The following is a 22,521-nucleotide window of genomic DNA, read 5'->3' as shown; positions in this document are numbered from 1 at the left end:
TTTAATGCAGGGAAACTTAAATCAGTTTCACCTAATTTCTATCAACATGTTAAATATGCAACCAGAGGGAAAAAAATTCTAGACCACCTTTACTCCACACACAGAGACGCATACAAAGCTCTCCATCGCCCTCCATTTGGCATATCTGACCATAACTCTATCCTCCTGATTCCTGCTAACAAGCAAAAATTAAAGCAGGAAGCACCAGTGACTCGGTCTTTAAAAAAGCGGTCAGATGAAGCATATACTAAACTTCAGGACTGTTTTGCTAGTACAGACTGGAATATGTTCCGGGATTCTTCTGATGACATTGAGGAGTACACCACATCAAGTCACTGGCTTCATCAATAAGTTCATCGATGACGTCGTCCCCTCAGTGACTGCACGTACATAAACCAACCAGAAGACATGGATTACAGGCAACATTCGCACTGAGCTAAAATTTAGAGCTGCCGCTTTCAAGGAGCGGGACTCTAACCCGGAAGCTTATAAGAATCCCGCTATGCCATCCTACGAACCATCAAACAGGCAAAGCGTCAATACAGGACAAAGATCGAATTGTACTACACCGGCTCCGACACTCGTTGGAGTGGCAGGGCATGCAAACAATTACAGACTACAAAAGGGAAGCACAGCCGAGAGCTGCCCAGTGAAACAAGCCTACCAGACGAGCTAAATAACATCTATGCTCGCTTCGAGGCAAGTAACACTGAAACATACATGACAGCATCAGCTGTTCCCGGACGACTGTGTGATCACGCTCTCCGCAGTCGATGTGAGTAAGACATTTAAACAGGTCAACATTCACAAGGCTGCAGGGCCATACGGATTACCAGGACATGTACTCTGAGCATGCGCTGACCAACTGGCAAATGTCTTCACTGACATTTTCAACCTCTCCCTGTCCGAGTCTGTAATACCAACATGTTTCAAGGAGACCACAATAGTCCCTGTGCCAAGAACACTAAGGTAACTTGCCTAAATGACTACCGACCCGTAGTACTCACGTCTGTAGACATGAAATAATTTAAAAGGCTGGTCATGGCTCACATCAACACCATTATCCCAGAAACCCTAGACCCACTCCAATTTGCATACCGAAACCAACAGATCCACAGATGATGCAACTCTATTGCATTCCACACTGCCCTTTCACACCTGGACAAAAGGAACACCTAAGTGAGAATGCTGTTCATTGATTACAGCTCAGCATTCAAAACCAGTGCCCTCATAGCTCATCACTTAGCTAAGGACCCTGGGCCTAAACACCTCCCTCTGCAACTGGATCCTGGACTTCCTGATGGCCCACCCCCGGGTGGTAAGGGTAGGTAACAACACATTCGCCACGCTGATCCTCAACACGGGGGCCCCTTAGGGTTGCATGCTTAGTCCTCTCCTGTACTCCCTGTTCACTCATGACTGCACGCCCAGGCACGACTCCAACACCATCATTAAGTTTGTTGATGACACAACAGTGATCACCGACAACAATGAGACAGCCTATAGGGAGGAGGTCAGAGACCTGACCGTGTGTGCAAGGACAACAACCTGTCCCTCAACGTCATCAAGAAAAATAAGATGATTGTGGACTACAGGAAAAGGAGGACCGAGCACGCCCCCATTCTCGTCGACAGGGCTGTAGTGGAGCAGGTTGAGAGCTTTAAGTTCCTAGGCGTCCACATCACCAACAAACTAACGTGGTCCAAGCACACCAAGACAGTCGTGAAGAGGGTACGACAAAACCTATTCCCCCTCAGGAGACTGGAAAGATTTGGCATGGGTCCTCAGATCCTCAAAAGGTTTTACAGCTGCACCATTGAGAGCATCCTGATGGGTTGCATCACTGCCTGGTATGGCAGCTGCTTGGCCTCCGACCGCAAGGTACTAGAGTGTAGTGCGTAGGGATGAAACGGTTGCCGGATTCACGATAAACCACTGTAAAATTCCCGACGGTTAATATTACATTTTCAAATTTGAATTATCATTAAAACCGTGTTTGATTATCGCGGTTTGAAAAACTCACAGTAAATACTGTCCAGCATCAACCAAAGTTAGCAACAGTCTGACGCAGGCGCAGCATGCAACCTGGGATTTGTTTTGTATGAAAACATGGCGGAAGGCAGTGACAGCGATCGGGAGATTTTTCAGCATTCTAAGAGGACCAAATCTGAAGTGTGGTCGTATTTTCTTTTTTTTCAAGAGTGCTGAGGGAAACTAAACTGAAGATGGTCCCACTGTCTGCAGAACATGCAACAACAACAAAAAAGCCACTGCGAAAGTAGGCAACACTTCAAATCTCGAGTCGTCTTCGTGACCACCACCCACTACTTTATAGCGAATGAAAGGCAAGTTAACTTTTAGCACAATGCATGATGTGGGGACTTCGGAATGGGGGAAAATGTCATGGTTTGTCTGTCTAACTTCCTAATAGCTTGTCAAATATGTAAACTGAACCTTTCAGTGTTCCCTACTCTTCTAAAAACACAACACGTTGTTCTGCTGCTGTATGCGTCGTGTGTCTGCAGACTATTCAATCATTGCACACGATAACACGTTATGTAGTTTAGTTCACCCACCCAACATATTTTGTTCGTTTAAAATCCGGCAGTCGTTGACTTGGTTGTAAAAGTGTTCCAACAGGAGAAACACTATAGACTCCTATACAAGACTGTATTTATGTCTATTTCTGGGCTCATTGCAATTATTTCTTAAGTTGAAGTCAGAAGTTTACATACACCAAAGTATGATCTTTGTCCCCATGTGCAGTTGCAAACCGTAGTCTGGCTTTTTTACGGCGGTTTTGGAGCAGTGGCTTCTTCCTTGCTGAGCGGCCTTTCAGGTTATGTCGATATAGGACTCGTTAGGACAGTCCTGTAGCATAATCTCTGATTTTGGTGACCATTTCTCAAAGGAGCGAGTCACAGGTACTTCCGGTTTGAGTTTCTGCTTGTAAACAGGAAGCAGGATCCGATTTGCCCGGATGAGGCAGGGCCTTCTATGCTTGGTTGTGGGTAGAATAACAGTGATATAGGACTTTATCGCCCTTAGTGGCGCTGGAGACACGTTGATGGAAGTTTATTTTTATTTAACCGGTTAGGCCAGTTGAGAACAAGTTCTCATTTACAACTGCGACCTGGCCAAGGTAAAGCAAAGCAGTGCGAGAAAAACAACAGAGTTACACATAAACAATAACACAATAGAAAAATCTGTGTACAGTGTGTGCAAATGTAGAAGAGTAAGGCAATAAATAGGCCAGAGGCGAAATAATTACAATTTAGCATTAACACAAGTGATAGATGTGCAGATGATGTGCAAGTTGAGATACTGGGGTACAAAAGAGCAAGAAGATAAATAACAATATGGGGATGAGGTAGTTGGGTGTGCTATTTACAGATTGGCTGTGTACAGGTACAGTAAGTTGGGCATCATGTGTCTTAGTGACGCAGAATTAAAATCGCTGGCAACCAGAACAGCAGCCTCTGGATGTAGGTTTCCTTGCTTGTTTATAGCCTTGTACAGTCCATTAGGTGCCAGCTTGTTATTTTTCTTATCCTGAGGTAGAATATGTCTTGTGATGCAGTGTGATATGCTCCCTGCACTGCAGCGCTGGAATGTTTATTATATCATAATGCCATAGACTCCACAGAAGGGAGGACTGTTGTAGTGTGGGAAAAGTTTCCGGTGTTGTAGCGAGGGGACTGTTTCTGGTGTTGTGGGGGGACTGTTTCTAGTGCTGCTATAGCGTGAATGCCCTGTGTGTGTGTGTGGGGGGGGGGGGGGGGTCTGCTATTGTGTGAACTCATCATGAAGTAGGGAATTGTCATAGTGTGATTACAGGGTGCAGTGGAAGACTGTTTCTAAATCAGGCAGTGCTGTGGCCTCCCAGCGGGGTACTGTATTTGATGGTGGTGGTGAGGTGCTCTGTGACACACCTGTTCTGCTGACACTCAGCAGGCGAAACAGGGAAAGTGCTGACTTTTCAGCTAGCAGTGTCTCACAACCTGTCTGAGTGTGTATAGCTGTTAAAACACACACACACACACACACACACACAAAAGAGGCTGCCCTACAAAAGGTGCTCAGGGGCACAAGGGCTGTGCTCTACTCTCACTTTCAGCTTTCACATACTAACCGCCTGACTGGTGGGGGGGTTAGTATAACAACACTAAATTACTCACAACTATTTATATTCTGAATGATTGATATTCAATATTACAGATGAGGGGCTTGAGGCCATGGTGAATTTGATTCAGTTACAGGAAAGGGGAGTCACAAGAAGAGATCACTAGCTGTGGCTGCGACACCTGGAATAGATCACTAGCTGTGCCTGTGACATCTGGAATAGATCGCTAAAACACTTTTCTCATAGGAATAAGTCATATTTCCATCTGCTACGACACACCCCCAAAAATATCAGCCCTTCTTCTTCACAGCAAACGTATGTCTGTGGCCTGAAACGATAGTGACTGAGTCAGAGCTTCGGGCCCAGACCCCTTCATTGCTCTCCTCGAGATGTAGAGCAGTCTGCTGCTCATCCCTTCCTCCAGGGGGTGTCAGAGCGGATGATAGCAGAGCAGAGCAGGCAGCTGGTGTCCTGGGCCCCTCCTGGTTCACACTGACTGCAGACATCAGAACCATAGCCTGACCTAGACATATAGAGTTGAAGTCGGAAGTTTACATACACCTTAGCCAAATACATTTAAACTCAGTTTTTCGCAGTTCCTGACGTTTAACCCTAGTAAAAATTCCCTGTCTTAGGTCAGTTAGGATCACCACTTTATTTTAAGAATGTGAAATGTCAGAATAATAGTAGAGAGAATGATTTATTTCAGATTTTATTTATTTCGTCACATTCACAGTTGGTTAGAAGTTTACATACACTCAATTAGTATTCGGTAGCATTGCCTTTAAATTGTTTAACTTGGGTCAAACATTTCGGGTAGCCTTCCACAAGCTTCCCACAATAAGTTGGGTGAATTTTGCCCCATTCTTCCTGACAGAACTGGTGTAACTGGTTTGTAGGCCTCCTTGCTTGCACATGCTTTTTCAGTTCTGCCCACCAGTGTCAGACAGCAGGGATGGAGGGGGGGGGTGCTGGGTTGTTCAGGTGGAACTCAGAATCATGTCTGGCATATCATATCACAAGACTTTGTAGTTCCAGCTGAGATCCATCCACTCATTGTAGATCAGACCCCGTATCAATAAAGCCTCTCAGAGTAGGAGTGCTGATCTAGGATCAGGTCCCCAACCAGTCAATAATCTTATTCATTATGATCTAAACTTAAAAAAACTGCACTCCTACTCTGAGACGCTTTGTGGATACAGGCCCATGACTGGCGTGTCTAAAAGAAATGCACAGTAGCGGCAAACTGACACTGGAACACTGTCAACTGACCCTCTCATAACCAAACATGTAACCCATATCGCAAACTGATCACATCACCCGTATTATGTTCATGAACTAGCAGTCAGAAATGTTGATAGCTACTGTAGTAATAGAAGTATGTTGACAAAACAAAGGAGGCCTGAATCTATGAACCTGGCAGTCGGACAGCAATGCCAGAGGAGTGCTGATAGGGAGAGATTCTATATTGACTGAACCCTGGTGATTGATTTTCCTTTGTGTGTGAGAGACCGAGAGAGAGGAGAGAGAACTGTTTGTGAGATTTCTCCCTCCCTGCCTGCCTGTCTGCCAGTGATTGCAATGTACTAGAGGGGTGTGTTTTCCCCTGCTCTCTCAGGAGACATTGACCGCAGGCCTCAGGAATCCACAGCTGCAGCACCACAGCACCACATTAATGCAGCCAGCCAGCCCAGCTAATCTACCTCTAATCTGGACCAGGGGAGGGGGGGATACACAAGACTAATTTACACCAACCCAGTGACACCCAGTCTGAGACAAAATGGCAGACGATTGGCGGGGGAGATAACGATGTTTCAGTGTATTATGGAGTGACCGGGGGCCGTGAGAGAGAATGGGCTCAGGAGAGGAGAGGTCTACAATAACTCAGGCCAAATCCATGTTCAAAAAAGCAGCACTCTTGTACTGTGGGTAACCTTGCTGAGAGCTTCCCAGACACCATCGAACAGCTTCAACCATGTCATGTCACTGGTCATATAACCAGACATATAGAACAGGCAAAGCGGTGGCAGTGTTTTTCCACCTCATGAAGGGCCTGTATGTTTATTAGGGCTTGGCGATATGGCCTAAAAATCAAAGTTTTCTAATTTATGAGCAAGTCACAATACACAGTGCATTCGGAAAGTGTTCAGACCACTTTACTTTTTTACACATTTTGTTACGTTAGACTTATCCCCCCCCAAAAAGCCTCAATCTACACACAATACCCCATTATGACAAAGCAAAAATAGATTTTTCAGAAATGTTTGCAAATGTATTAAAAAAATATAAGAAGAGGAATATCACATTTACATAAGTATTCAGCACCTTTACTCAGTACTTTGTTGAATGACCTTTGGCAAAGATTACAGCCTCGAGTCTTCTTGGGTATGCTTGGCACACCTGTATTTTGGGAGTTCTCCCATTCTTCTCTTGCAGATCCTCTCAAGCTCTGTCAGGATGGATGGGGAGCATTGCTGCACAGCTATTTTCAGGTCTCTCCAGAGATGTTCAACCGGGTTCAAGTCCAGGCTCTGGCTGGGCCACTCAAGGACACTCAGAGACTTGTCCTGAAGCCACTCCTGCACTGTCTTGACTGTGTGATTAGGGTTGTTGTCCTGTTGGAAGGTGAATCTTCACCCCAGTCTGAGGTCCTGAGCAGGTTTTTAAAATCAAGGATCTCTTTGTACTTTTCCTCAATCCTGACTAGTCACCCAGTCCCTGCCACTGAAAAACATACCCACAGCATGATACTGCCACCACCCTGCTTCACCGTAGGGATGGTGCCAGGTTTCCTCCAGACGTGACGCTTGGCATTCAGGCCAAAGAGTTCAATCTTGGTTTCATCAGACCAGAGAATCTTGTTTCTCATAGTCAGAGTTTTTAGGTGCCTTTTGGCAAACTCCAAGCGGGCTGTCATGTGCCTTTTACTGAGGAGTGGCTTCCATCTGGCCACTATACCATAAAGGCCTGATTGGTGGAATGCTGCAGAGATGGTTGTCCTTCTGGAAGGTTCTCCCATCTCCACAGAGGAACTATGGAGCTCTGTCAGTGTGACCTTCAGGTTCTTGGTCACCTCCCTGACCAAGGCCCTTCTCCCCCGATTGCTCAGTTTGGCCGGGTGGCCAGCTCTAAGAAGAGGTGGTTCCAAACTTCTTCCATTTAAGAATGATGGCCACTGTGTTCTTGGGGACCTTCACTGCTGCAGAATTTGTGTTGTACCCTTCCCCAGGATCTGTGCCTTGACACAATCCTGTCTTGGAGCTCAACGGACAATTCCTTCGACCTCATGGCTTGGTTTTTGCTCTAACATGCACTGTCAACTGTGGGACCTTATATAGACATGCGTGTGCCTTTCTAAATCATGTCCAATCAATTTGATTTACCACAGGTGGACTCAAATCAGGTTTTATAAACATCACAAGGATGATCAATGGAAACAGGACCTGAGTTAATTTTCGATTTACATAGCAAAGGGTCTGAATACTTACATTACCAGTCAAAAGTTTGGACACACCTACTCATTCAAGTTTTTCTTTATTTTTACTATTTTCTACATTGTAAAATAATAGTGAAGACATCAACACTATGAAATAACACATATGGGATCATGTACAGTAGTAACCAAATGTGTTAACCTCTCTGGGGTATGTGGGACTCTAGTGTCCCACCTGCGGGACACACTGTCAACAGCCAGTGAAATAGCAGGGCGCCAAATTCAAAACAACAAAAATCTCATAATTCAAATTTCTCAAACATACAACTATTATATCCCATATTAAAGATGCACTTCTCGTTAATCTAACCACATTGTCCGATTTCAAAAAGGCTTTACGGTGAAAGCATAACATTAGATTATGTTAGGACAGCACCTAACAAGAAAAACCACACAGCCATTTTCCAAGCAAGGAGAAGTGTCACAAAAACCAGAAATACAGCTAAAATTAATCACTAACCTTTGATGATCTTCATCAGATGGCACTCATAGGACTTCATGTTACACAATACATGTATGTTTTGCTAGATAAAGTTAATATTTATATTACATTGGCGTGTAATGTTCAGAAATGTTTTGCCTCCCAAAACTTCCGGTGAATGAGCACATCAATTTATAGAAATACTCATCATAAACGTTGATAAAATATTAAACTGTTATTCAAAGAATTATAGATCTACTTCTCCTTAATGCAACTGCTGTGTCAGATTTCAAAAAAACTTTACAGCGAAAGCACACTTTGCAATTATCTGAGTACAGCGCTCAGAGACGAAACCAAACCCGCCATTTTGTCGAGTCAACAAAACTCATAAATAACATTATAAATATTCACTTACCTTTGATGATCTACATCAGAATGCACTCCCAGGAATCCCATGTCCACAATAAATGTTTGTTTTGTTCAATAAAGTCCATAATTTACGTCCAAATACCTCCTTTTGTTCGCGCATTCAGTCCACTACTCCAAATGCAGAAAGCGCGAGCAAATGTCACGACGAAAAGTAAAAAAAAAACGATGTATAGCATCAATCTTTAGGACGTTTTTAACATAAATCTTCAATAATATTCCAACCGGACAATTCCAATGTCTTCAGAAAAGAAAAAGCAGCTAACGCTCACGTGAGCGCGCCTCTGAGCTCATGTCATTTTCTCAGTCATCAACTTCCAGATCCTCTTGTTCGCTCCATATTCACAGTAGAAGCATGAAACAACGTTCTAAAGACTGTTGACATCTAGTGGAAGCCTTAGTAAGTGCAAAATTAACCCTAAATCACTGTACACTGGATAGGGAATCACTTGAAAAACTACAACCCTCAGATTTCCACACTTCCTGGTTGGATTTTTCTCAGGTTTTTGCATGCCAAATGAGTTCTGTTATACTCAGAGACATCATTCAAACAGTTTTAGAAACTTCAGAGTGTTTTCTATCCAAGCTAATAATATGCATATCCTACCTTCCGAGCCTGAGTAGCAGGCAGTATCCTAATTTGGGCACGCCTTTCATCCGGACGTCAAAATACTGCCCCCTACCCTAAATCAAACCATAATTTATATTTGAGATTCTTCAAAGAAGCCACCCTTGGCCTTGACAGCTTTGCACACTCTTGGCATTCGCTCAACCAACTTCACCTGGAATGCTTTTCCAATAGTCTTGAAGGAGTTCCCACATATGCTGTTCCCACAAACGGACAATAAAAAAAAAAAACGTTATACTTGAGATACAGGCATTCTCTTTCTCTCCCCATCTCATCTTCTCTCTATCCCCCTCTCCTTCTCTTTCTCTCTGGGCTCTGTGTTGGGCATTGACTTAAAGGTGAGCTCACCCTGTCTGCCACTGTACAGATCAAACCACTCTCCCCTGCTGTCTCTAAGGCTCAAATTCAAACCACTCCCAGAGCAGCGCCAAGGCAGGCACCACACAAACCTTTTAGCAGTGTGTTTGGTGAGAGACCAAAAATATGAGTAGAGGGTGGGGAACCTGACTTCAAAGCAGAAGTCAAAGAGAAGGAGAGCAGAGGGCAGGCTAATATGGACAAACTAGGCTGACCTTAACCTCGATGGCTCATTCCATCTATTCTACAGTATCTCAGCCTGCCGGCCGGCCTCTGACTCTTTGCAGCAGTGTAACTTCAGAACAGGACAGTTGGACTATCTTCATAGAGCTAATTGGTTCTGTTCAACAGCCGGCCTCACAATCTGCAAGGCTGCAGGGGGACGAATGGATGTGTTGGTCTGTCTGTCTCTGTGTGTGTGTGTCTGTCTGTGTTTGTGTCTGGGAGGAGGGATTAAAGAGACTAATGTACTATTCTTCTCAACAGACTGACAGCTTCAGCTGGTAGGGAAGTATATAGAAGCGGGGGCCTGCTGCCTCGCATGCAGAGAAATTGGATGACAGAACTGACTGAAGCAAAACAGAGATGGAGACAATGTAATGGTGTGACGAGATAAGAGAAAGGAAGGCCTCAAAAAGACTCAGGAAAGCCAACCGGCATACCACCCAGCCAGCTTTCCTCTGAAGTTAAACAGGATTGGGTCTGATCGAGAGACCACCCGTGAAGATACAGTAAGGTTGGAGAACCAGTAGGGGACACTCTTTCCTCTGCTCTAAGGAGAGTCCAATGCCCCAGGGTAGTGACAGGGACCCTGCCCTGCAGAGTCCTTAGGATGAGATGTTAAACCGAGGTCCTGTGGTCACAAAAGATCCCGCGGCATTTCTCTCTCCAAAATGGACACCACGAATCAGCCAGGTGTGTTAAGCCGTCAGCATGCTTCAGCTAGCCGAACAAGTGTGCTTACACTCCCTGAAAGGACCTTCACTTGAAAAACTTGAGAAAAAAGCAGCAATAGTACTGTTTGTCCATTTTGAGAAGCCGTAGCCAGTATACACTTCCTCAAAATAGTCAGAAAAGTATGACACGGATGGTGTGCAGAAAAAGAGGGCTGTGTGTGTGTGTGTGTGTGTGTGTGTTGAATCATCGTGACAAACGTAGAACAGATAGATTACTAGAGCTGATAGATGTGTCATGTCTGCTATAGAGAGATGGTGTGTGTGTTTCATACCGTGAGGCAGTGTTATACTATAACAGTGAGGGGACAGTTGAAAGAGGGCAGGGGTCTATGGAATGTGTGACGTATCATGTGGCAGTGTTATGTTACAGGCTAACAAAGAGAGGGGGCAGATAGACAGAGCTGATAAAGGAGTAGATATGTTTGGTGTGTGTCGTACCGTGTGGCAATGTTATGCTGGCCCCGTCGATGATGGCCTGGGCCAGTTCATGGTCGTTGCTCTCGAAGGCCTGGGCGGCGGCCCTGAGTGCGTCCCAGATCTCCTTGCGGCCCTCGAAGGCGGGCGCAGTGTCCCAGAACTCATCCCGCTTACTGCGCAGCTGGCCGTCCGTCATTGGATAGTCACTCTTCCATTTGGGCTTCTCTCTCTTCAAGGCCTGGTTACGCCCAAGAGCCACTGAGAAAGAAAGAGTTATACATTTTTTTGTGTATTCATTTCTTATGTACAGTTGAAGTCGGAAGTTTACATACACCTTAGCCAAATACATTTAAACTCAGTTTATCAGAATTTCTGACATTTAATCCTAGTAAAAATTCCCTGTCTTAGCTCAGTTAGGATCACCACTTTATTTTAAGAATGTGAAATGATTTATTTCAGCCTTTCTTTCATCACATTCCCAGTGGGTCAGAAGTTTACATACCCCCAATTAGTATTTGGTAGCATTGTTTAAATTTGGGTCAAACGTTTCGGGTAGCCTTCCACAAACTTCCCACAATATGTTGGGTGAATTTTGGCCCATTCCTCCTGACAGAACGGGTGTAACTGGTTTGTAGGCCTCCTTGCTTGCGCACACTTTTTCAGTTCTGCCCACAGATTTTCTATAGGATTGAGGTCAGGGCTTTGTGATGGTCACTCCAGTACCTTGACTTTGTTGTCCTTGGATGCCACCCGTTAGATAAAATACGGAACGGTTCCGTATTTCACTGAAAGAATAAACGTGATAGTTTGCGGATTCGACCATATTAATGACCTAAGGCTCGTGTTTCTGTGTGTTATGTTATAATTAAGTCTATGATTTGATAGAGCAGTCTGGCTGAGCGATGGTAGGCAGCAGCAGGCTCGTAAGCATTCATTCAAAACAGCACTTTACTGTGTTTTGCCAGCAGCTCTTCGCAATGCATTGCGCTGTTTATGACTTCAAGCCTGTCAACTCCCAAGATGAGGCTGGTGTAACCGATGTGAAATGGCTAGCTAGTTAGCGGGTGCGCGCTAATAGCGTTTCAAACGTCACTCGCTCTGAGACTTGGAGTAGTTGTTCCCCTTCCTCTACATGGGTAATGCTGCTTCGAGGGTGGCTGTTGTCGATGTGTTCCTGGTTTGAGCTCAGGTAGGAGCGAGGAGAGGGACGGAAGCTATACTGTTACACTGGCAATACTAAAGTGCCTATAAGAACATCCAATAGTCAAAGGTATATGAAATACAAATCGTATAGAGAGAAATAGTCCTAGAATTCCTATAATAACTACAACCTAAAACTTCTTACCTGGGAATATTGAAGACTCATGTTAAAAGGAACCACTAGCTTTCATATGTTCCCATGTTCTGAGCAAGGAACTTAAACGTTAGCTTTCTTACATGGCACATAATGCACTTTTACTTTCTTCTCCAACACTTTGTTTTTGCATTATTTAAACCAAATTGAACATGTTTCATTATTTATTTGAGGATAAATTGATTTTATTGATGTATTAAGTTAAAATAAGTGTTCATTCAGTATTGTTGTAATTGTCATTATTACAAATAAATAAAATAAAAAATAAAAACCGGCCGATTAAATCGGTATCGGCTTTTTTTGGCTAAAACTAGAACACGCTGCCGGACACGTCGATTCAGAGCGTCGCAAACATGCTCAATGGGTGACATGCAGTCCAGGTGAGTATGCAGGCCATGGATGATCTGGGACATTTTTGGCAGCCATTGAAGAGGAGTGGGACAACATTCCACTGGCCACAATCAACAGACTGATGAACTCTATGCGAAGGAGATGTGTCGTGCTGCATGAGGCAAATGGTGGTCTCACCAGATACTCACTGGGTTTCTGATCCACACCCCTACCTTTTTTTTGGTATCTGTGAAATCCATAATGAATGAATTTCTCAATTGACCGATTTCCTTATATAAACTGTAACTCAGTGAAATCTTTGAAATTGTTGCATATTTTTGTTCAGTATAGATACTCAATGTCCTTCAGGCTATAGGGAAATTCTACTTCCACCATTAAAATATAAAACCGAACAGGGTCTCGGGAGGAATGATCATATGGTATTAACAGGTCCTTTCACTGAGCCAAATCAAAAAGGGACACACTTGGTTAAAACTCAAAACGCACAATCCTTAGTGACAATGATTTCTATATAGGTGCAGTGTATGCTTCTCCCTCAGATTCCTATTGCTATGATGATCAGTTTGATGATCATGTCCAAAAAGAGAACAACTCGTTTCAAGCGGAGGGAACTGTGCTTTTGTGTAGATAATATAATACTAAAACCGTTTCTGAACTTGAATGTGTAGACCCAGAGGGTTATAGATATATATTTGGACATCCCTCCATATACCCGTCCCATCACTAGTAATAGAAATAGCCCAGACCAGGTAGTGAACAAAAATGGAAAGGAGTTGGTGCATCTACAGTATGTCGAGCCTTAGTACTGTATTTTATTAATGGCATGATTAGAGGGGATTGTTTGGGAAGGTTCAGCTACTGCTCAGCTCTTCGGACCAGTGTGGTTGACTAAGCAATATCAGACTTGGACCCTTCCTCCATTAGGGCATTCACTGTCGAACCACCGACACTGTCTGACCACTGCCAGTCTTTTTGAAAAAAGACTTCTCCACCCAAAGACCACACAAACAGAGCCCTGTTCACTGATTCATGTAAATCAAACATACATATGGGCCCCTGACAGTTCAACACACTTAAAACACAGCATTGCGCTGCCTAGAAATTACAACCTGTATCAGTGATTTCCTTTCAACTATAGTCAGCCCAAACCACCAACATAAATTTGGCTGTAAATAAATGTAATTAGATTATCATAAAGCAGCCACAAAACCCGATTTATGCAAAAAAAAAATGTTCTAATTGGAAACCTCAAAAAAGAAAAATGATTTAATGCTGAATGTAATCTCATAAGGAAAAAAAATTGATCTTTATCAAATAGAATATGTCACCAACCACAGGATAGAGATGTTCGGAGTATTTTGAGAAATCTGAAAGAGATTGAAGAACCCATTGATGGAAACCAGTTCTGAATTAAATGGAATGGTCTAAATGGAAAACAGAGGAATGACCTAGCCATTCAAAATGGCAACATTTGGAAGATTTATTTTGAAAATCTCTATGGAATAATACCATCAGACGACCCCAAAAATATGCAAGAAAAATCTCAGCTCCTTTGAACGCACAATTAAAAACATCCAGAACCAAATTGAACACCAAATTACACAGGCTGAACTGTCAAAGAATATACAAAGCCTGGAAAGGCATGTGGTCCTGACAGCATCAGGAATGGAATGCTTAAACACAGTACTACTGAGCTGCAGGAGAACTTATTAAAACTATTCAACCTGGTTTTGGAGAGTGGCTGCTTCCCTGATATTTGGAACCAATGGGCTCGTAACCCACATATATATAAAAAGGTGACAAACTAGACCCTAATAACTATAGGATACTATGTGTCACTAGTAACATGGGGAAACTGTTCTGCTGTATTCTCAATAACCAAATACAGACCTTCCTTACACAACATAATGCTCTCAGCAAAAGAAAATTGGGCTTTCTACCCCAAACACAGAACAGACCACACACACACAAAGCATGTTCATCAGAAAAGCAGAGGAAAAGAATTTGCATGTTTTGTTGATTTTAAGAATGCTTTTGATTCCATATGGCATTATGGATTATACTACAAAACCCTCCAAAAGGGGAAAAGTATACAACATCATAAAATCAATTTACTCAAACACATATAGTATTAAACAAACACATGTAGTGTTGAACAATAAAATAAAATAGTTTTTTGCACAAGGGCGAAGGGTGAAACAAGGGTGCAGTTTAAATCCAACCTTGTTCAAGGTCTACATCAACGAACTAGCAGTGTTGTTGGACCGATCTGTAGCCCCTGGACTCACCCTCTACGCAGATTACCTTGCCCTACTGTCACCAATAGAGCAATGTCTACAGGAACAACAACACTTTGGGAATACAGCATCAACTGGGCAATCAACATATCAACTTTCAGAAAACCAAAGTCGTGATTTTCCAGTAAAAGGCGAGGAATCAGAGCAGTAGATACTCCTTCAAATTAGGAAATACCATGGTTGAACATACCAAACTACCTTGGACTAAAAATCCGTGCCTCTGGTGGATTTGGTCTGGCAGTGAATGCACTAAAAGAAACAGCCCGCAAAGCATTGTACTCCATAAAAATACAATTCTCAAAAATCCTATCCAATTTTGGTGCAAAATATTCAATAGTGTAATTTTAACTTTTGCGCTATAATGGAAGCGAGGTTTGGGGTTCAACCCGTAATTACGATTATGAGCATTGGGAGAAAAACCCAAAAGAAAATCTACATACAGAATTCTGCAGAATAATCTTAAATATAAAAAAGAAAATACCAGATAATGCATGCAGAGCGGAATTCGGAAGATTCCCTTTATAATTGTAAATATAAAGAAAAGGACTAACATTTTGGCACCATTTGAAATGAAGCCCCCAAAAAATCCTTACAATTCAAAGCACTAGAAACAAAAGACCTGAACCCTGAAAAGAGTCCCCTATGTCAGCTGTTAAAAACACTAAACAAAACTATTTTTCATACACACACGGAAATCAAATCCCATTGTTACAGAAATAAAAACCTATTTGACAAATTGGGAAAATTACACAAACACACAGAATAAACTCAATTGCTATTTGGCCTTCAAAAACCCCTACCCTGGCCAACAGCTCTGCACCCTCCGCAGCAACTCGAATCCCACCGTACCTTCTCCGCTTTGCAATCTGGTTTCTGAGCTGGTCATGGGTGCACCTCAGCCACACTCAAGGTCCTAAACGATATCATAACCACCATCGCTAAAAGACAGTACTGTGCAGCCGTCTTCATCGACCTGGCCAAGGCTTTCGACTCTGTAAATCACCACGTTCTTATCGGCAGACTCAACAGCCTTGGTTTCTCAAATGACTGCCTCGCCTGGTTCACCAACTACTTCTCAGATAGAGTTCAGTGTGTCAAATCGGAGGGCCTGTTGTCCGGACCTCTGGCAGTCTCTATGGGGGGGCCACAGGGTTCAATTCTCGGGCCGACTCTTGTCGCTCTTGCTGCTGGTGATTCTCTGATCCACGTCTACGCAGACAACACCATTCTGTATACTTATGGCCCTTCTTTGGACAATGTGTTAACACACCTCCAGACGAGCTTCAATACCATACAACACTCCTTCCGTGGCCTTCAACTGCACTTAAATGCTAGTAAAATTAAATGTATGCTCTTCAACCGATCGCTGCCCACAAACGCCTGCCCGACTAGCATCACTACCCTGGACGGTTCTGATTTAGAATATGTGGACAACTACAAATACCTAGGTGTCTGGTTAGACTAGACTCTCCTTCCAGACTCACAGTAAGCATCTCCAATCCAAAATTAAATCTAGAGTCGGCTTCCTATTTCGCAACAAAGCTTCGTTCACTCATGCTGCTAAACACACCCTCGTAAAACTGACTATCCTACCGATACATGACTTCGGTTATGTAATTTACAAAATAGCTTCCAACACTCTACTCAGCAAATTGGATGTAGTCTATCACAGTGCCATCCGTTTTGTCACCAAAGCACCATATACTACCCACTACTGCGACCTGTATGCTCTCGTTGGCTGGCCCTCGCTACATATTAGTCGCCAAACCCACTGGCTCCAGGTCATCTATAAGTCTTTGCTAGGTAAAGCCCCGCCTTATCTCAGTTCACTGGTCACTATAGCAACACCCACCCATAGCACGCGCTCCAGCAAGTATATTTCACTGGTCATCCCCAAAGCCAACTCCTCCTTTGGCCGCCTTTCCTTCCAGTTCTCCGCTGCCAATGACTGGAACGAATTGCAAAAATCACTTAAGCTGGAGACTTATATCTCCCTCACTAACTTTAAGCATCAGCTTTCAGAGCAGCTTACCCAATCACTGCACCTGTACACAGCCCATCTGTAAATTATCCCACCCAACTACCTCATCCCCATATTGTTATTTATTTTTGCTCTTTTGCACCCCAGTATCTCTACTTGCACATCATCATCTGCACATCTATCACTCCAGTGTTAATGCTAAATTGTAATTATATAGGCCATAGTGGCGAAGTATTGCCTTACCTCCCTAATCTTACTACATTTGCACACACTGTATATAGATTTTTCTATTGTGTTATTGACTGTACGTTTGCTTATCCCATGTGTAACTCTGTGTTGTTTGTGTCGCACTGCTTTGCTCTCTCTTGGCCAGGTCGCAGTTGTAAATGAGAACTTGGTCTCAACTGGCCCACCTGGTTAAATAAAGGTGAAATAAAAAATAAAAAATGTAAAAAGAGAATACAAATTGGCAGAATAGTTCCACTGTCAGAAATACAAAACAGAGACAGCTCCTGACCAATCACAGTTTCAATGAGCACCAATTGGCTATAGAAAAAAGGGAGACACAAAATGACATGGCTACCCAAAGAGGAGCGTCAATGTGGTCACCGCACGACAGGGGAGGTAGAGACAGAGATGCACTTCTTCCTCTACTGTGACAAATACTCCCAAATAAGCTAATTTTTTCTATAGAATATCTCAAACCAATTCCCAACTGTGCATTTACTAATGACAATAAGCTGGGAATTATTCTGGGTGAGGTAGAAACCGCAAATATTACTTCCAGATATGTATATGATTGCCATGGTCATGGGATGTCCCTCACGCTATTAATTCACTGAAGTATTTACATTTTATATAACTTACAAGTAATACATAGTGTAACCATCATCCATGTACAGTTTATTTATTTGCTAGCCATTCTTTTTTAAATAATTTTTATTTTATTTAATTATCAATGGAAGACTACACAGTACAACAGCAGTAGTGTTGTACCTGTATACATGATTATATATGTACTATTATTACTACTACTGAAAGGAACTGTATTTCATTAACTTCATTGCATTGTAGTGTATTTACTGAAATGCTGTACCACTATACTGCTTTGGCAATATCTACAAATTGTATGTCATGCCAATAAAGCAATATGAATTTTAACACTTGAATTTGAGAAAGGGAGAGAAAGAAAAAGAGCAAAAGAAAAGGTGAGCAAAAAGAGAGCGAGAGAAATCGAGAAAGACAGAAATGGCAGCAACAATTAAATGCTAGCAACAATTGGACATCATAACATTCTGGAAACATTCAGTATAGCAATTGCAGCCTATTTACAACTTTGCCTGTTCTACAATTTTGCTTAAATTCCACCGAGGTCAGCTAAAGCACGATTTAATGGTTTATAAAACGACTATTTATATCCATAATAACTTTGCTATCATGTTGCTGAAGTAGGCATCTGGTGCACATAAAGTGAGTGAGCTACTGTGTTGCACAACTCCTGCCTGGCTGTTTGCATTCATGTAAAGCTGTGTGAGAGAGAGAACAAAGAGGGTAGAGACAGACAGAGACCCTCCCTCCCTCCTGTTTTGGAGACTGACTGAACTTAAATCATTCCATCCCTCCCCTCCGTCTGCTCTGCCACACACACACACACACACACACACACACACACACACACACACACACACACACACACACACACACACACACACACACACACACACACACACACACACACACACACACACACACACACACACACCTGCCAGTGTGTCAACAGTCAGAGCCAACAGCTCAGCCCCTGCAACATGTTCATGCATGGAGGCACACTGTAAACACAGAGCTCCATCCCAACAGTCATGAGCCATGTCTTCCTATAGGGGGGTACAGGGAATAGCCAGCCCTGCGTAGGCTCTATACAAGTAGATCACCCTTAAGCACAGTGCTATCAGCAGATCCACACACTGGCTGAGCCTGAGCCCTCATCAAACATGGAACCCCTGAGAGCCCTGGGGGTGAATAAGGTGGCAGGTAGCCTACCGGTTAGAGAGGCCAGCCAAAAACCGGAGGGTTGCCAGTTCAATCCCGGGTCTGACCGGAAAAATGATGGGAAGTGAGCTGGCAACCGGAGGATTGTGGCAGCCCCTTGCTCCAACCTGTATATGTATCGTATGTGTCTTTTAGAGGGGTTGGGATAAAGCAGAAGTGGTTGGACCTTGTGTACAATTGACAAATAAATTGAACTTCATCTTAAAAACAGCTGGTTTTAGGCCTGTTCCACAGACAGACAGGGCTGCCATCCAAGCCAAGATCTTAGGCAGCCTTACATCAGCGGGCTGCCACTCCTGACCCGCCCCAGAGCCTGTGGAAAATAGAGGGGAGGTCGGGAGAGGAAGGTATACTGGGGAAAACATCTGTCTGCTATTATTCAACACCTCGGCTCTGGGACTGACAAACAATAGCTAGAGCCCTGCGCTGACACAGAGAGAGAGAGACAGAGAGAGAGAGAGAGAGAGAGAGAGAGAGAGAGGGAGAGGGAGAGAGAGCCCTGCTCTCCTTGGGTGCTGCTGCTGGTTCCAGCCACATGTACCAACAGCACATAGTCTCACAGTCTCCCTCACAGCACAGCAGACATGTGTTCCATTACCGTTGCCATGGGCCCCCGGCCACAGAGAGGCAGGCTGATGTGAGTTGTTTAATGGGGACTTAGCTTATGGCATTATCAGAGAGCAGCATCCATAGGTTTAGTGGTCTCAAAAAAACACAGCCTCTGAGGTTAGAGCTGGGAGACAGTCATCTGCGCGCACACCACACACACACTTTGCTGTGCTAATAGGAGAGTTGGTGGATATCCCTCAGTCTGAACACAGTTTGCAGCGTTCCCAGTGAGTGAGTGAGTGAATGAGTGAGACACCGGGCCATACATTGGCAGGCCACTCCACATGCTGTACATCAATAATTCAGCCATAGGCGATGAATCAGCGCACCTTTCTGCCCTTCCTCCTAGTTGACACAGAAACAACTCGTCTATACATTGACAGAGAGAGAGGACAGCAACACAATTAGACCCAACCAAATCATGAGAAAACTTAAATATATTACTTGACACATTAGAAATAATTAACCAAAAAAACAGGAGCAATCTATAATGCTATTTGGCCCTAAACAGAGAGTACACAGTGGCAGAACACCTGCCCACTGTGACTGACCCAAAATTAAGCAAAGCTTTGACTATGTACAGACTCAGCGAGCATAGACTTGCTATTGAGAGGCCACCGTAGCCAGACCTGGCAGGCTATGTGCACGCTGCCCACAAAATTAAGTGGAAACTGATCTGCACTTCCTAACCTCCTGCCACATGTATGCCCATATTAGAGACACATATTTCCCACAGATTACACAGACCCACAAGGAATTTGAAAACGAGTCCAATTTTGATAAACTCCCATATTTATTGGGTGAAATACCACAGTGTGCCATCACAGCAGCAAGATTTGTGACCTGTTGCTACAAGGGCAACCAGTGAAGAACCCCATTGTAAATACAACCCATATTTATGCTATTTATTTTCCCTTTTGTACTTTAACTATTTGCACATCACTACAACACTGTATATAGACATAATGGCATTTCGAATGTCTCTTTACTGTTCATTTTTTGTTGTTTATTTCACTTGCTTTGTCAATGTAAGCATATGTTTCCCATGCCAACAAAGCCCTTTGAAATGAGAGAGAAATAATGAAAGAAAAAAAGTTAGTTACAAAGATATTACAGAGCGAGAGAGGAAGCAGATGTAAAGTGCTAAACAGAGAGTAGCAGTAGCATTAAAATGGGGGGGGGGGGTCAATGCAAATAGCCCGGCTAGCCATTTGATTAGCTGTTCAGGAGTCTTATGGCTTGGGGGTAGAAGCTGGTAAGAAGCCTTTTGGACTGCAGAGAGAACAGTCCATGACTAGCGTGGCTGGAGTTTTTGACCATTTCTAGGGCCTTTCCCTGACACCATCTGGTGTAGAGGTCCTGAATGGCAGGAAGCTTGGCCCCGGTGATGGACTGGGCAGTACGCACTATCCTCTGTAGTGCCCTGCGGTCGGAGGCCGAGCAGTTGCCATACCAGGCGGTGATGCACCAGTCAGGATTGCTCAATTGTGCAGCTGTAGAACCTTTTGAGGATCTGAGGACACATGCCAAACCTTTTCAGTCTCCTGAGGGGGAATAGGCGTTGTCGTGCCCTCTTCACAACTGTCTTGGTGTGTTTGGACCATGATAGTTTGTTGGCGATGTGGATACCAAGGAACTTGAAGCTCTCAACCTGCTCCACTACAGCCCTGTCGATGAGAATGAGGGTGTGCTCAGCCCTCCTTTTCCTGTAGTCCACGATCATCTCCTTTGCCTTCATCACGTTGAGGGAGAGGTTGTTATCCTGGCACCACATTGCCAGGTCTCTGACCTCCTCTCTATAGGCTGTCTCGTCGTTGTCGGTGATCAGGCCTACCACTGTTGTGTCATCGGAAAACTTAATGATGGTGTTGGAGTCGTGCTTGGCCACGCAGTCATGGGTGAACAAATTTGTACAGCTGTTATTTATAAATAGACCGAGACCCCATGTCTTACCGAGGTGAGTAATCGCTTTCCTGATATCCAGAAGCTCTTTTCGGTCATAAGAGAAAGTGGCAGAAACATTATGTACAAAATAAGTTACAAATAACGTGAAAAAAAAACACACAATAGCACAATTGGTTAGGAGCCCGTAAAAACGTCAGCCATCTCCTCCGGCACCATTTACTAGCAAGTTAAACTTAGGGGTTACGCCACGAAAAATATAAAAACACATACTAAGAAATCTCTTGCTGCGTTTGGTAGAAGCAGATCTAAAATGCTTCTCATTGTAATTTCTGCTCTGCATCAGACTCATTTTGTGCTTCAGTTGAACTTCTCCACTCAGATGAGAATTCACAAATGGGCATTTATCAGCAGACAGTGCTCTGACTTTCCTCAGCGTAGCCAACCTACTTTTCTCCTGTAAAATTCAAGATGAACTTTAAGCAAAAGATTAGGAAAAGTAGCCGGCGACATTATTTATATGATAAATATTCAAAATATGATGGTCATGCATCGTTTTTGCAAAGAAATCACTGCTTTTCCATTGTAAACTATTTTACTTGTGTGGCTGCCAGCCAAATAGCGTAGCACTTCTGCTGTCATCTGATGAAAACGAAGCTATTTTCTGCTGGATGTGTTGCACTAACGTATTTTCTTTACGTGCCTGATCACCCTATTGAAGCAAAAAAATGAAAATAAACACTTGGCTTTCAATATAAAATGCAACCCCTGTCAATACGCAGCTGGACCTGCTCCCGTTTTCACCCAGTGTGCTGTTTACAAACTATGGTAAGCTTCATAATGTGAAAGGTGAAATGAAGAACGTGATCTACTGTATCTCCTAACGTATTGCACAAGTTGACTGCAGGCATTTACTTAAAATGTAGCTACAAATATAAAAATGTTTTAAAAAACTTCAAAGAAATAGTTTCAACGGTATTGAAAAACCATCCAATGGCTATTTCCAAATACCCCGGTACACAGAGACTTCGGAAAGTTTTCATACCCCTGATCTTGTTTCACATTTTGTTACATTACAGCCTTAAAAAGCTTCAATCTACACACAATATTCCATCATTTCAAAGCGAAAATAGGTTTACATTTTTGAAAATGTATGA

At 43.4% G+C, this 22,521-nt stretch overlaps 1 protein-coding gene across 1 annotated transcript in view; it reads right to left on the bottom strand.

Annotated features, from left to right (window-relative positions):
• Nucleotides 1-22,521, bottom strand: part of LOC106567436 (ubiquitin domain-containing protein 2) — a 74,104-nt gene that overhangs the window by 22,015 nt on the left and 29,568 nt on the right. The window contains exon 2 of the mRNA XM_014136681.2: nt 10,843-11,079. Coding sequence (XP_013992156.1) covers nt 10,843-11,079 — 237 coding nt within the window. The remainder of the gene's footprint in view (nt 1-10,842; nt 11,080-22,521) is intronic.

The sequence above is a fragment of the Salmo salar genome, chromosome ssa13, assembly GCF_905237065.1.
Source record: "Salmo salar chromosome ssa13, Ssal_v3.1, whole genome shotgun sequence".
In the NCBI taxonomy this organism is placed as follows: Eukaryota; Metazoa; Chordata; class Actinopteri; order Salmoniformes; family Salmonidae; genus Salmo; species Salmo salar.
Note: the sequence above shows the minus strand (reverse complement) of the source record. Positions and strands in the feature narration are given on the sequence as shown.